Below are 15521 nucleotides of genomic sequence, written 5' to 3' on the forward strand. Positions count from 1 at the left end.
AACTAAATCCTTTAGGTCACTTACTCTGCAGTGTATTGTTTGTATTGTTTATTTAAGTGTGTTGCCCTGACGAGAAAAAGCTCTGAGCTTTAGTTCATGAGAGATCGCAGTGATGGTCTTATCAAGTGACACAAGTTTGTCTGGTGTCATATGTGAATATAATGAGCAGAGGTGTAGGCGACATGACATGCTTGAGCTTATAGGCAAAGGTAAAGAAGCCATTCCTTGAATGATAAAGGTTCTCAAGAGACTTTCCATGAATAAAGGATTAGCTACCAGCCATGAGGCTCTGGTTTTTCCAATTGCTTTGCATATTTATGTCTAAGTTTTGCTCTACCACAGCCAGCTTAAAGGAGATTGTGCAGCACTTTTACAAAGTGGGAATGAAGGTTGCAAAACTTTCCAAAACTGTTGTTAAACGAACAAGGTCTACATTTCACATGATAAAAACACATGTAAGGTGAGCTGTAACATCATGGGTTTTGTGAAGTGGCTGTGAACATGTTTATAAAATCAACTAATTTAATTAAATAATTCGCTTTTTTGCATATTACATGTTGTAGTTTACTCCAGAATATCAACACACTAATCCTACTAATATGTATAATGTACTTTGTAACTTTGACTTTGACTGTGAGGTTCTAAACTCAAAAGAATGTGAATTACACAATTATGAGTGGCATATAAAGCTGTTTGTGGCATATTTACAAGTGAAACACATTCATTTGTTTTTGACAAGAGCCAAAGTCAGAAAGGTTGCAGTGAGCTCTGGAGGCTGTCATGATTTGCCTTGGATCATTCAAGACAGCCTTTAATGCTAAAGATAAACTATCTAATCCATTGTGAATTTAATTGGCTCAGGACTGGATCTTCAGTCCTGATATCAACTTACTTGAGTGTACACGCATAACTTTCATCAAAGTGTGTCTCTTCAAACTGTGTGAGATTTTGCACTGACTGAAAGTCAGACTGGCAACAGCCCCTTCAAATACCTGCATTGCATTCAGTAAAGATGATGCTTTACTTCTGCATAATAATCCTATTTACTTGAAAGATTATGCATCTGCCACGGCTCTCAGTTTGGAGACTGGCTTTATCAACAGCGAACCGTGACTATTTATGCAATTTTACAGGCCCAAGTAGCTCAAGGTGCTTCTTTGCAGATTATGAGTACTACAACCCTTGTATCAGTAGCCTAGTTATGCTCGTACAGAAAAAAATTAAAATAAAAAAATAAATACATAAATGTTTGTACCGTATGTGTGTGTGTGTATGTACACATATGTGTGTATACACATACACACACACACACACACACACACATCTGGAGGTGTCAGTTGGAACTGTTACCCCCGCGACCCGATTCCGGATAAGCGGTTGAAGATGGATGGATGGATGGATAGACATTTCAAGTGCCCCTACAGGATTAGATACATGGTCACAAAAATGTTGTATAAAGTGTCACTGGTGCAGGGAGGGGGTACAAATGATTGTGCAATACAGTCGGCTTAAACCTTATCTTTCCCCAACGCCCAGAACCTCCAGCTATACAAGAGGGGGAGGCCTGTGGTCTGCCAGCAGCGCCATGCAGGGTGTCCAGAGGAGCCCATGAAGACAGTCACATCAGGATCCAGGAAGGAGATGCCTGACAAGGGAGGAATCAGGGGGCTTCAGCCATCAGATGGCAGCAGTTCCACCTGCCCCACCCCCGCAGTAGAGCAGTTCACCTGAGGACCCTGGAGGAGTTGAGACCACTGAGGGCAGGGGTGTCGCACCAAATTCTGGGCCCTGGGTACAAGGATTCACTGTGGGCCCCCTCATGAATGTTCTTCATAGGGGGAGGGGGTTTAACCTATTTAGACTGGGACCGCATTATTTTGTGCTTTAACTATTGAAAAATAGCAGATATACAAGCTCACAGCACGGCACCGAGTGCCACACTGCGAGCTTGTAGATCTGCATTTTTTTTAAATTGTGAACATTAAACGTTCGATTAAAAAATACATATATTCAAAGATTTGCACACATTTTCATGACTTTAAAAAAATTGCATATTATCTACAAGCTCACAGAACTTGTATATCTGCTATTTTTAAATAGCTAAAGTATAAAATAATTAAGGCCCCTCCATCTTGGGCCCTAGTTACTCAGTCCCACTTTCCCCCCCCTTGTGACGCCCCTGGCTTCAGCCATCAGATGGCAGCAGTTCCACCTGCCCCACCCCCGCAGTAGAGCAGTTCACCTGAGGACCCTCAAGGAGTTAAGACCACTGAGGGCACTGGCGTCATGTCATGATGAATACCAGATATTTTTAGGCTGACTCTGGGACAGTAGTGGATATTGTGTCTCAGTCTGAAGTGAGTGACTGATTGTATAGTTAGCTACACCTACGATTGATTGTCAGCACTGGGAGATATTCTGGGTAATATAAAAAGGCACAGCCGGGTGCAGTTTGGGTTGGTCTGGGGAGCTACTGTGTTGTTCTGCAGCTTGGCACCCTCTTGGGAGGGGAGGGCGTGTGTCTTACCGGTGACAAAGATAGGTATGATAGGGAGAAAGTTGTGTTCCTGTGCTAAGAAGGGAAGCTGTGTTGCTTGCTTCTCAGGTCTGGGGCATGAAACATTGAAGGTCACATGGTTTCTTTGCATCTGGATGAACTCTAAAGCCTGATACAAATGTTGTGCCAGTGTCTCACACCGAAAATAGCAGATCTAGGAGTCAGCTTAGGTGGTGATTGTGATAGTTGTGAGCTTGTAGATCGGTGAGCTTGTAGATCGGCTAATTTCGGTATGTGACACTGCGCTCAACCAAGTTTAAATCAAGAGCTCCTCAGCCATGATTTTACCACAGCAACTGTGGCAAAGTCTCTTCCATGTTTGATATTGGCGATTTAGCTGCACTGATTGATCAGCTGCCTTAAAACAAACCCCTTGGGAAGATACAGAAGCTGACCAATCAGCACAAGGTGCTTATCACCCGCACAGTCGTGGCAAAGGGAAAGGAAAAAGTTCAAACAATAGCGGACTAGTTGGAGGGTTTCAATGTGAATTTTTATTGAGTCTTATCATCTCATAGAGATATTTTGCATTGTTAATACAATGGTATTAAGATTCTAAAGCAACGTAAGTTTGCAAAGCAACAAGTAACAAACTATTGTTCAAAAAAGGGGGGAGGAGTCTCGATAAATACAAACACATTTTCTGAAATCACAAAATTAACATTGATTGAAAATTGGGAAGAAAAAATAATATATTTTTTTAAATGAATGGTCAACTGTTACTGCAGAAAGAACTGTGGGATTGGCAGCTATTGGCATTGAATTTTTTTGTCAAAAGCAAACCGCCATTTACAGGTATTACCAAAGGCTTTGTTCAGACAGCAGGCAAATCTGATTTGTTTCTCAATCTGATCTGTAGGACTGACTGTCCTCACTGTTACTTGATCAGATCACATTAGATTTGTGTCTTCAGACATCATACACGTTTGTGCAAAGTATAAATCACGCTTCAGTGTAAACATCTTTAGAAATCCGATTTGAATTGTTTTGACAACACCTAGGAATATTGTTCAAATCTCATTCATAAAACTGAGGTGCAATACATGCTCCTCCTTCCGACATCCATACTTTCAGGGAGGTGATAACTACTACATTTTGACATCCTTCTGCTCACTAGTCTTTCATACATTAATGCGGCCCCAGATTTCCTTACTGTTCCAACTAGTTCATAAAGCCTGTCTAAAATGGACATTTCTTCCTATGTCGGAAGGAGCATGCACGGTATTGACCTTTAGTTTCTATGTGTTTTTTCACTGTTCAGACTTAATAAAACCAATCTGATTCCAATCTGGATAGGCTACAAATCTGAATTCAGGTGCCAGTGTGAACACAATCATTCTTTACACTGTTTACAGTAACAATCATTATGCGATACCTACAGTACACAGCTGGAATTGTTTTAAAGAAACATTATGCAACATTTAAATGAATGAATGTCTCTCATATATCAACAGTTAACATAAACTGATAAACGAGCATATTGAAATAAAAAGGCAACTTAGAATGACTGTCATGATGTCACATTTAGGTATACCTGTATACGTTACAGTAAATGGTCTGTCTGAGGGCTATGTCCTTGTATGGCCCTGGTAGCTTGGATAGGTTTGATCCACTTTTGTTATCACCCTGTCCTGTTTCTGCTTCTTAGATTGCTGACAATGGCTACTATTACAGAAAAGAAAAACAATATGCGATTGTGGTGATGTGTTTTAGAAAACAATTTAAAGTTTTAACAACTCAATATATTTACCAAGTATTTGTGTGTGTGTGTGTTTGTTTGCACACTGGCTTTTTAGCTGAGGCAATATGTTAAAACATCACCCCAATACACCTCAGTGCACAGAGTATTGACTGGTAATACAAGTGGTATCAAAGAGATTAAAGGGTGTATTTTTCTACATTGTTATCCTTCATCAGTGTAGGAGAGTGCTTTTGGACACTGACTAACAACATCCATGTGTCCACTTGACAGCCCGATTTAAAGCACAAAGAAATTGATTGAACCTCTTCAGACAGGATGTTAAGAGCATCACTCATTACATGATGACAGATTTGTGTGGAGTCCTTTGCAGTTGGTAACTCCATCGATCCAGACCTCAATAACAAGTGCTTCTCCTTTGTCCTCTTAATTTGTCTGTTTTGATGTGCCATTGCCTTTTTATTAATGAGCACAGACCAAATATGATTTGGTTTGCTTGTATGACTCTCATATCTGTCTCACCCTCATCAAATAGCATATTAAGAGTGGGTTTAAATGTAAGGTGTGAGAAGGATCTTGTGTTTCAACAGTTTCAATTTTCCCCCCCAAACCTATGCTCATTGAAATGTAAACCAATATTTAGGCATACCCATAGAAATTGAAACAATATAGAATGAATATTATCTATACAGTAGCATCACTGTACTTCCGCATCAAACAGGGAAGAGGCAATAAAGCAATCAATTAACTCATTGACTGCCAAGGCCCGAGTTTCCCGAGTTATTACAGTAGTAACAGGCTGCCACAGCCCGAGTTTCCCGAGTTGGAAGCCATTTTGAAAAAAAAAATGTTTTCTTCAAAAAAAATTTTTATAAAAGAATTTCTAAAAATGCCTAAAATGTATTAGGCATGATTGCAATCGCGAAATAACAAACACATCTTTCAAAATGGCAAAAATGGCTGTTTTGTCTGACTTTGAAGGCTCTCATGAATGCCTGAACGGATTTCCAAGCGGATTTTTTTGTTTGAAAGCTGTTAAAAAGTACTACACATATGGTGCATATATGGTGCATGGGCGTGCACAATCCGTGCACTAAAAATTGATCCGTGCACTAGAAATCTAGGAACGTGGCATCCTGGTACTTGGCGGCCATCTTGAAAAGGGCATTCAATGAGTTAATGAGGGTGTGACCCATTTGTTTGATGCCGACGTATAGGATTGAATGGTATAGCGGGACATGTCATCAGGTTCCCAGTAGAGTAGGTGGCAGTGAACATGGAAGTAGGGCACTGTGGACCTATCTGTATCTGTGCTATAATGTACTATTATGTCTATGGTCGTAGCATGACAAAATCAACAGACGTAATTGACTAGTCCCCCCGTCCCCTCCCCTAACCTTCCACTCGCACTTATCTAATGCACTTTCTGCCTTCACCTACTCTATCTGTACTGTGTGGTGGCAAAGGACCCCCTTGTTACACTTATATTCAAATGTAAATAAACTATATTTTTTAATTAAGGAAATACATGTCTAAATAACATTGTACATTTATCAAACCCTTTTGCAAATTAAATCTACAATCAATAATGCTTTTCAGACTGGGTGACAAAGAAAAGTAGCCTATATACTGTACTTTAAGGCAAGGCACCTTTGTCAAACCCTCTAGTCTAGAGCAGTTTTCATCATCAGGTTTTCCTTTTGGACCCTTGTCTATGAAGCTGCAAACTCATTTCTCAAGTTGCAAGACATTAACTGTTAGTGTTTCTTTATGTGTAAAATACATGTGAATAAAATGATAAGCACAGAACTAAATCATTGGAGTTCTGGTAGCATCCACCAGTTGGTTGTTCTTATACCGTTGTGCGGAGTGATAGCAAGTCAAGAAACAATGTTCTGGACTTGAGTATAGAGTTGACATCAGGCAAAAACATGGTGATGGTCAACTAAAAAAAAATCTCCAGTGTCTTCTGCATTCATAATAATCAAATGTAAGTGGACTTGCCTTGAACCAAAGCTAATAACTTTCTTATTCCTTTCAAAACATATCATTAACACTTGAGCATCATACTGGTGCTGAAATAAAAGGCTAAAAGGTATTTTTAGTGTTATGGGTATATGGCTGGTGCAAATGGTTCCACAGTACATTTTGTGGTTACAGCCCATTGCTAAATCATGTTTCATTACACTATTTTGAAATGTAGAAGCAACTTTTAAAATATAAGGATATATTGCTCTAATAGCCAGAGCTAAATATGTAGGCATTGTAATCTATAAAATCAACATTGAACATATAGAAAACATAAAAAAACATATCTTGCTTGGATCTGAATGTGCGTGTCCTCTTGAGTTGAGACCTGTAAAAGAAGAAAAGCAGCTTAATATCAGCTTTAAGGCACACTGTACTAGAACCTAGTCATGCAAAGTTTTAGCATTGAATGAGCAAAATTATAATCTAGTACATGGGTCTTCAACAGGAGGTCTGGGACTCCTAGGGGGTCATCAGAGTTACTACAGGGGGTCCTCCAAATCTTTGAGTGATAGAAAGTTTTTTTATATTAACCACTTGAACCCTAGTGTCCATATTCTGAGAACTTTAGCCAAAAATAGCAGATCTACAAGCTCGTGAGCTTGTAGATCGTCTATTTTCGGCAAAGAGCTTTGGTGTAGAAGGGAAAAAAGAGCACACTAAGTACAGAGTGAAGCAGCTTTTTTTAAGTATTGACAGTTCAAGTGGTTAAATATCTGAGAAAACAAATTGACATGAATCCAAAATACACTGATGATTGTGCTGTCAAACAATGAAACTATTATGGAATCTCTAATAAGGTTGTGGAGGTCCCTGCTTCATCTCTCTCTCTCAAGTAAGGGGTCCTTGGCCTGAAAACGTTGAAGACCCCTGATCTAGTATGCATGCAGATGTGAAGTTGCTTCTAGAATATATCATGATTCCCAAACGTTTCTAAGACCCTGGCTGTGGGCCGCATTGAGAAATGGCTTAAAAATGTATTATTTTTTAAATAGCACAACAATCTTTTCCCCTCTTTTCACTTTGAAAACCCCTGTTAAGAGATGCTCTGTCTCTTACTTGACATCTTTGGTATCCGGATGGGACCACTGCTGCTGCCATCCCCTCCATCCGTGAGCGCTTTGATCTCGATGAGGTAGTCCTCTCCAGAGGGAATCTGCAGCTCCACGCTGGTCTTATTGGTCTCCAGCACGTTAGTTCTGCCATACCAGTTCTGACGATAAACAACCTGGGCATGGAACAGAGAAAGAGCGAGTGTCCCAGAGCCATCATTCTAAAATCCAAAAGATCTAATATTAAGAAGCAAGCAAACAAACAAAGTAAAATGTTACAGTGAAAAAGGAAACAAGCTCCTGGTTGATACCTAGGTTTGGTAGAGCAATGTGTGCAATCAACAACTTCCTATACAATCAGTACCTTTGTGTATTACCTTTGTGTACAGAATGTTTCATAATACAGTATTTTGGCTTAGTGCAAAATACTAGATGTAATCATGGGTTCACTTTCATAACAGGTCCGTAAGGTAGCCAAAGTGCACTGCAGAAAATTAAGTCTTAGAATAGAGGAAACAATATATATTTTTAATTCACTGAAGCACCTTTGCTGAATTATTAAACTGTTCTGCTCCGCACACACTGTAGACCTTACAACAGAGGGCTTTCCGTAGGATTCTCTATCAAACGTGTCGACAGAAATGAGAAAGGTTATGTATCTCTGGGCAATTTGCAAACATACAGTAAAAACAAAACAAAAGGTAAATCGCATTATCAAAGACAAGGCTCTCTTTTACATAAGTATGCAAAGTGAATAAGATTCATTGTTGTGCTGGTTGGATGAAGCTGAATTCCCTCTATGGCACGACGCTATTCAGTTTATCACCTGGAACAGATCTTTTAATTTTGAAAGGCCAGACAGGGCCAATCCATAATGTGACACTGGAGTGCTGAAGACTATCTTTCCACTGCAATGAGAAAGCCATTTATTGAGGTGACAGCTGCTGAGGCTGTATTTGTTTCCCCAGTTCCAGATTCCAGCTATTACTCTGACAAACTCTCACCTTGTATCCTGTCACCTCAGACTCATTTTCCATTGCCTTGACGTGTTCCCAGTTTAGAAAGATCTTGGAGTTGGTCAGGTTCCACTCGATATTCCCCGGGGGTTGACTTGGAGCTACAAGATGTGTTAATCACAAATACAGAGAATTCATTCCATCATCATCATCTCATTTTGTTTACGGTGTTTCGGTAATCAGTCTTGATTTAATCACCCTGTATTTCAATAACATTAGCATTTAATTTCCTTGCATGCTTTGAATACATCAAAAAGCCAGGCAAGAACATGTCATGTAAAAATCCTGGAACATTAGAAGGTCATCATCTTCACAACATCTCAAAAGAAGTAGTACATAGTAGTACAAATGTCTGTTTTCTCTCAGGTAGCATTTATAGTAATACTACACATGTACATGTAAATTAACACATTCATACAGATGTGCCATTTCAACTCTTCATTAGTTACTGCTCTTTTCCTGAAAATGTCCTGCAAATGCATTTTTCCACAGGTTTCTTTCCCTGTTTTGCCTTTCAAATTTTTGTGGAGAATGGAGTGTATTTTTGCAAAATCTCTCAAATGTCAAGAAACCACTCCATTCCCATTGAAAAGCAGAATCCACCTTCATAGGTAGATTTAAAGATCAAAGTCAGAGAAGGTCATAAACATTTGCAAAAATAGCTGATCTACAAGCTCAATGTGCAGGACATGTGAAGTTTTGAAATGGCACATCAGTATGTACACCCTGTCATAGCCATCTAGTTTCTTTGGTCTTTTATTGCTAACTGTATATAATCTTTTATAATTGGTGTGTTATCTATATTTAACTTTCTTGGTGCTTGTCAGTTTACTAGACCGGTGGTCACTCAGGTACCATACGTTGGGAACGATGCAAGTGAAGAATGCATATCCTCATGCGTTTATGGAATACCCACTACTGTACCTGTTGTCTCGTTTACCCGTTGGTTACCCCAGTGCATTAACCCAGTGGTTCTAAACCTTTTCAGGCCACGACCTCCAAAATGATCATATTGTTATTGGGGACCCCCCCCCCCCCCCCCACACACACACATCCTGCACAAGCACTTGTAATTGTAGGAGTTGGCATTACATTTAGTTTGACTCGATCTATTCCATTGTGAAAATAGACGATCTACATGCTCACAACGCCTAGCGTTGCGAGGCGTTGTGAGCATGTAGATCGGTTATTTTCACAATTTCAGCCTCTAATATTTGACAATTTTACCAATGTTTGACCAGAGGTACTAAAAAGGTCTTTGAAGTCCTTAAATTGTCACTTTAGAAATATGCAGATACCCTCTATTCACTTAAACTTTATGTTGGTCTTTTTACTGTTCAGTGAGAAAACAATGTTACCATTTAGCTTAATAATCTGGGGACTCCTCTGGGGGTCCCGACCCACAGGTTGAGAACCACTGCATTGACCAAGTCAAATTGGTGAAGATGAAAGTATTCTGATTGCTTTTTGTGTACCAGCTGTGGACTCACGTGGTTTCTTGGTGGTGATATTGAACACAGGGGTGGAGGGTCCCAGTCCAGCACTGTTCAGGGCCCTGACGGAGATGAGATACGCTGTGCTTCCCTTCAGGCCAGAGAGCAGGGCTGCGGTGTCCTTGACCCTGACTCTTTCTGCTTCACTCTCTGGAGTCCCCTCTTCCAAGCAGAGAACCTTTTCCAAAACAAACAAACAAACAAACAAACAGGGATATTTCTAGAAGACAACTGAAGTGAGACCAACTAAAGCAAGACAAAATTCAATGACCCAATTACTATCACGCTAACAGAATTAAAGCGATACTTTGCCCATTTTAGACATCACGCAGACTGTTTACTTTGTGAATGAAGTGAAACATACTTTCCCATGAAAAACCTTTTGTTTGTATTGTGTCTAGACTAGAATGAGTAGTGGAAAGTCACTCATTCAAACGCACTTAAAAAAACTTTTTCCACAGGATGTTAATTGCGACCGTAGGTCCGTATCTGGTCCGATATATATTAATAATGAATTCCGTCCTGCGCGACCTCGGATGATTTTCGCCCTTAGGCGTCTTACTGGTATACTAGTTGGTAACATCCCATTCTGTGCCTCCAGAGTGACAGAGTTGGAATTGACATCCCCGCCAAAGCTAGTGGGTACATTTTTGAGTGTGTGTACACACAGCTCCTTGGAAGCATTTAGCAGTAGAAATAGTACCAGTAAGACTCCCTAAATCGGGAGATTTAGGGAGAGATATAGATACGCAAACTTTGGAAGGCAATGGTAGCCAATCGGGAAGTAATATGGGAAATGGGACTGATCCATGTTGATGACATGACTGTAGAGATACTGTGTACCGCTTTGCGTGATTTTAGGGCAAAATCTGTAGGAGCAGTGTCCAAAATTGTGTTTTTCAAAAATCGGACAGATGGTGGCACTAGATGGGACAGCAATAAAGAACAAATAAAGAAATTATAGCAATAAATACTTACATTCAGCGTGAGGATTAAAGTAAGAAGTGCTCCCATAAATGGACAAGGCACTTAACGGTATATGGAAGGATTAGGGAACAACCAACACCACAGATGTCTGCTATAAATAATGGACTGGTTTATCTAAAAATTGTAATATTGCAATAAGCTGGCTGCTTGTTATGGCTGTTGTCTAAGGTGATCCCTGTTGTCTAAGGTGAAGACTGCATATACGGTAATTACATTTTCCAACTGTCTAAAAGGACGTGACACTTTTAGAAAGGGAGAGCACTGAGCATTATGAATATTTATTTTTCATAGTAAATAATCATCTTATCTGTTCTTCCAAGAGAGCTAAAAGTAATCTGATTAAAAAGTATCTGATCGCAATCAGGACATGAGAGACGTAAATGCATGTGCATGGAAATATTATAGCATTTGCACTTAGCAATGTGGGCAAATCCTTGACCACCTCTTAATGTGCCTTGAGTGATCAGGTTACTATCTGTATTCCATGCATCCTGGATATGTTTACGACTGGAAGTGTTATACGGCTAGCTAGCTTTATCCAGACACAATCTGAAAGCCCATGCTAATGGCAAGTGTAAATTGGAATTTGAGGCATTCAATCATAATGCTTCAAGAGGCTGTATTTCTTTTGTTCTGGTTTGATAATAATGATTTGTTCATTTAACTCTGAGAGTGTACAAATGTGGTTACATATGTAGAGTTAATTGAACACTGAGGCAGGCCTAGAATAAAGCACACACTTATAGGGCTGCAGCCCTGGGGGCCTGGCAGGCTCTTATTTTATTTTCCATCTTGTGACTGCATGCGCGTGCGTGCGGACATGCGTGCATGTACATTATGTGTGCGGGTGTGTGGGCGCAGGGGATGTGACAAACAGAGCGAGCGTCGGGCACAAGGCAGGCTAATGAACAGTCCTCTGGGGCCTGATAGTCAACAAAATATATCAGGAAAAGCATGGTTTTCTGTGAATGTGTTGACTGTAATTGTCGACAAACGTATTGCAGAAGATATCAAGCATATCAGGAAATTGACCAGTAATTCCTTAACAATAGCCAATCCCTCCCAGAATATGAAATTCATTCTTCAGCCAACAAATTAAGCACTCGAAAGACTTGCAAAACGACTTTGCCAAGGGAATGGTCCTTTTCAAAAAATGTATAAAAACATTGCGTAAACAATCTGGCAAGTGAACAATTACAGCGCATAAGGAAAAGGAACATCACATGAATTGCCTTACAAATCTGTCTAACTTTGCTGGTGACCAACATGTCTGGGGAGTGTTAGCTAAACTCTCATTCATCAAAAACAAAATGAGGTCGACCATGAAACATTATTCTGAATAGCAAGTCTTTAGATTTCAGACAGTGATGTTATTGCAGACGTCTTAGCTCGAAAAGCAAGAAAGAAGAGTTTCTAGCCTAGGTGAGTAGCTATGTTTTAATTAATTAAGCTCAGCAGCTGACTATTAATGAATAATGCTGATTTGGTGTAATAATGATGTAATAATGATTGTTTAATGTCCGTCTGTGCTTCCCCTCGTCAATTATGTTGAAAGTGTGCATCATTTTATTCTTGTATTAAGTCGTACATATCATAACAGCATTATTTTAATGTAGCCGTTTCTGCCTTTGTCTGGATAAAGTGAAAGTGCTGTCCGTGGTTCTGAAACACAGTGACATGTTTGCTTCATGTCTGGATCCAGATAGTGTACTCTCTACCTGGATACTCTAATCTGAAAGGCACAGATTTGTAATGTATTTCAGTTCAGACAATGAGTGTTTGGCAGCAAAAGTATACAGAAGATGGAACAAGCACAACAAAGAGGATATGAAAAAGCAAAAGATACGCACAAAAGAACATTCTTGTCATTGTATACAGTATGTATAGAGAGAGAGGAGGCCTCATTTTCTGAAGAAATCTTGCTTCTGAGTTACAGAGACATAGGAAATGTATTTCTCCTATAACTGATATGCAAAGCAAATGTTCTGTGTGAAACCACAGAGGGAGCTCTACTTTCACTATTCTGCCACTGACTGACCTACTACTTAGTAAAATGATCAAAGTTAATATTGATTATTTTGCAACCATTTCAACCGTTAGAGGTTGAAAATCCATCATGTTGTCTATGAAGGCTTTCTTTTCTTTTATAACAATGGCTTCCTCACTAACACATATTACTTCCTGAAATGTTATACTTCAAACCTGAAACCTTCATTCTGTGCAACAAATACACCAATCAGTGACATTTAATCATTGCTTCTAGCTAACCGGATGTGTTTTCAGGATGTATTTCTTTTTTTTTTTTTTACCACATAATGTTGTCCTTCTTTCCAACTACAATATATGTATGTACAGTATGTAACATACAGTATGTCTACATAATTTACACAATCTCAAATTTGAATGCACCAATACTGCTTTTTCTCTTGGATCAACCTCTAATCATTTTGAGGCCTTCCTCAAGATGATTTGGCCTTCCTCTGGATCTTTTGAGCAAACGCAATGTATTGACTATAGCAGTGATTCTCAACCTTTTCAGGCTGTGACCCCCAAAATAATCATATTTTAACTGGGGACCCCCCCACCCTGACGAGCACTAAGAGTTGAGGCATTTCACTGTGTATAACACGGCTCTTGTTAAAATAGCAGATCTATCTGTTGCGAGGCGTTGTGAGCATGTAGATCTGCTATTTTCACAATTTATGCCTCTAATATTTGGCAATTTGGCCAATGTTTAATTTGTCATTTTAGAGAGAGCCCATTAAAAAGTCCTTAAATTGACACTTTGCCTCTATACGCTTAAACTTTATGTTGGTTTGTTTAATGTTGAGGGAGAAAACAATGTTGCACGTTAATCATCTGGGGACCCCCCTGGGGGTCCCGACCCACAGGTTGAGAATGACTGAACTATAGGACCAATGCTATTATCTCTTTGGGCGTTTCAACATCCATAGCTAGGGAAGGCGTTTGTTTATCCAGGAGAATACTGGTGCATGATGTTCACACCTTTTGTCTCTGTGAACGGCGCTCAGGCAACTTGGTGCACTGGGCTCTGAAGGAAACTGGAGCAGCTGTGAACAGACCTCTTCGTTTCCCCAGATTGTAATGTGAAAAATCTGGTGTTCAAACACAAGCCTTTCGTCAGTGTTGAAACCTTCACAAACACCACCCACAGTCACGTTGTAATGAATGACAGCTTATTGTAGTGCCAATCATTTTGAGAGTATTGTCTGATTTTTCTTTCTTTCAGTAGGATTCTTTTATTATTTTAGGTGGTTCTTTATTCCAGGGGTCTTCAAAGTTTTCAGGCCAACGATCCCTTAGTTGAGAGAGATGAAGCAGGGACCCCCACAACCTTTTCATAGATTCCATATAGTTTCAGCACAATCATCAGTGTATTTTGGATTCATGTCAATGTGTGTTTTCAGATATTTAACCACTTGAACCGTCAATACTTAATACCTTGACCTTTCCCTCTGTACTTAGTCTGCTCTTTTTCCCCTCTACACCAAACCTTAGTCTGCTCTCTTTCCCCTCTACACCAAACCTCTTTGCCAAAAATAGCCGATCTACAAGCTCACAAAGCCTCGCGCTGCTAGGCGTTGTGAGCTTGTAGATCTGCTATTTTTGGCTAAAGTTCTCAGAATATGGAAACAAGGGTTTAACTGGTTAATATAAACTAGACCAGGTCAACCTGGTTGTGCCAGACCCCCTGTCTGTCATCATCATTTATGACATCATGCCTTTTGTAGGCATGTCATCATCATGTCATCATCATATATACCCTTTATATAGAAAACCAGGACAGACAGACAGACCGACATTTGCTTATGTAGGCCTACCCATTTCATGGGTCTGGCAAAAAAAGGAGAAAAAGGTTTTTATCACACAAAGATTTGGAGAACCCCCTGTAGTAACTCTAAGGTCCTGGACCCCCTGTTGCAGACCCTTGCTTTAGGGGTTCATACCTCATATCCAATGATCCTCCCACTGCTGGAGCCGGGAGGGACGGGCTCCCAGTACACCTCAATCTCAGAGGCTGACACCGAACGCATCCACATCCTCGACGGAGCCTCCAGTGGCTCTGAACACACACAGGGCAGACAGCGTGTTATGAATTTCAGACAACCTAAATAGAGTAGGTGTACTTAGATCAGGTCTACAAGCTCTGAGCTTGTATATCTGCTATTTTTGGCTAAAGATCTCCTCAGAATAGGGATGCAAGGGTTCAAGTTGTCCATTTAAAAGAATTATCCTATCACACAACGATTTTGGGGCCCCCCTGTAGTAACTCTGAGGACCCCCTTAGGGGTCCCGTACCCCCGGTTGAAGACCCCTAACTTAGATTAAGTGTACAGTCGCATATGAGAACCACGTAGCAGGTAAGCGGGAATACCTTCCTCTGCAGAGTACACGATGACCACAGAGCTAAAAGGTCCTTCGCCGATGCTGTTGAAGACTCCGACTTTCACTTGGAACTGGGACAGTGGTGCGATGCTGTCGTTCCTGTAAGCATATCTGGATGCATCGGCCGACGCTAGCACTGTCTGGATCCAGATGCTGGCGCCAAGCGGGCGGAACGCCACAACATATCCAAAGTCCTCTCCATTTTGCTGTTCCTCTGGAATTGGCTAGAGACAGGGACGTGCAGAGAATGTTAGAAGCAGGGTCTGAAATGTCTAAAAGGGC

The 15521-nt window shown here is 40.3% G+C and overlaps 1 protein-coding gene across 1 annotated transcript in view; it reads right to left on the reverse strand.

The window, feature by feature from the left end:
- Window positions 1–7320: 7320 nt before the first annotated feature.
- cntn6 (contactin 6) overlaps window positions 7321–15521 on the reverse strand; it is a gene marked incomplete at both ends in the record, with an annotated part of 53464 nt that continues 45263 nt past the window's right edge. Inside the window, 5 exons of the mRNA XM_080728336.1 lie at window positions 7321–7512; window positions 8341–8453; window positions 9843–10023; window positions 14801–14916; window positions 15229–15463. Coding sequence (XP_080584462.1) covers window positions 7321–7512; window positions 8341–8453; window positions 9843–10023; window positions 14801–14916; window positions 15229–15463 — 837 coding nt within the window. The remainder of the gene's footprint in view (window positions 7513–8340; window positions 8454–9842; window positions 10024–14800; window positions 14917–15228; window positions 15464–15521) is intronic.

The sequence above is a fragment of the Nannobrachium achirus genome (genome assembly GCF_963921795.1).
Source record: "Nannobrachium achirus genome assembly, chromosome: 6".
Lineage (NCBI taxonomy): Eukaryota > Metazoa > Chordata > Actinopteri > Myctophiformes > Myctophidae > Nannobrachium > Nannobrachium achirus.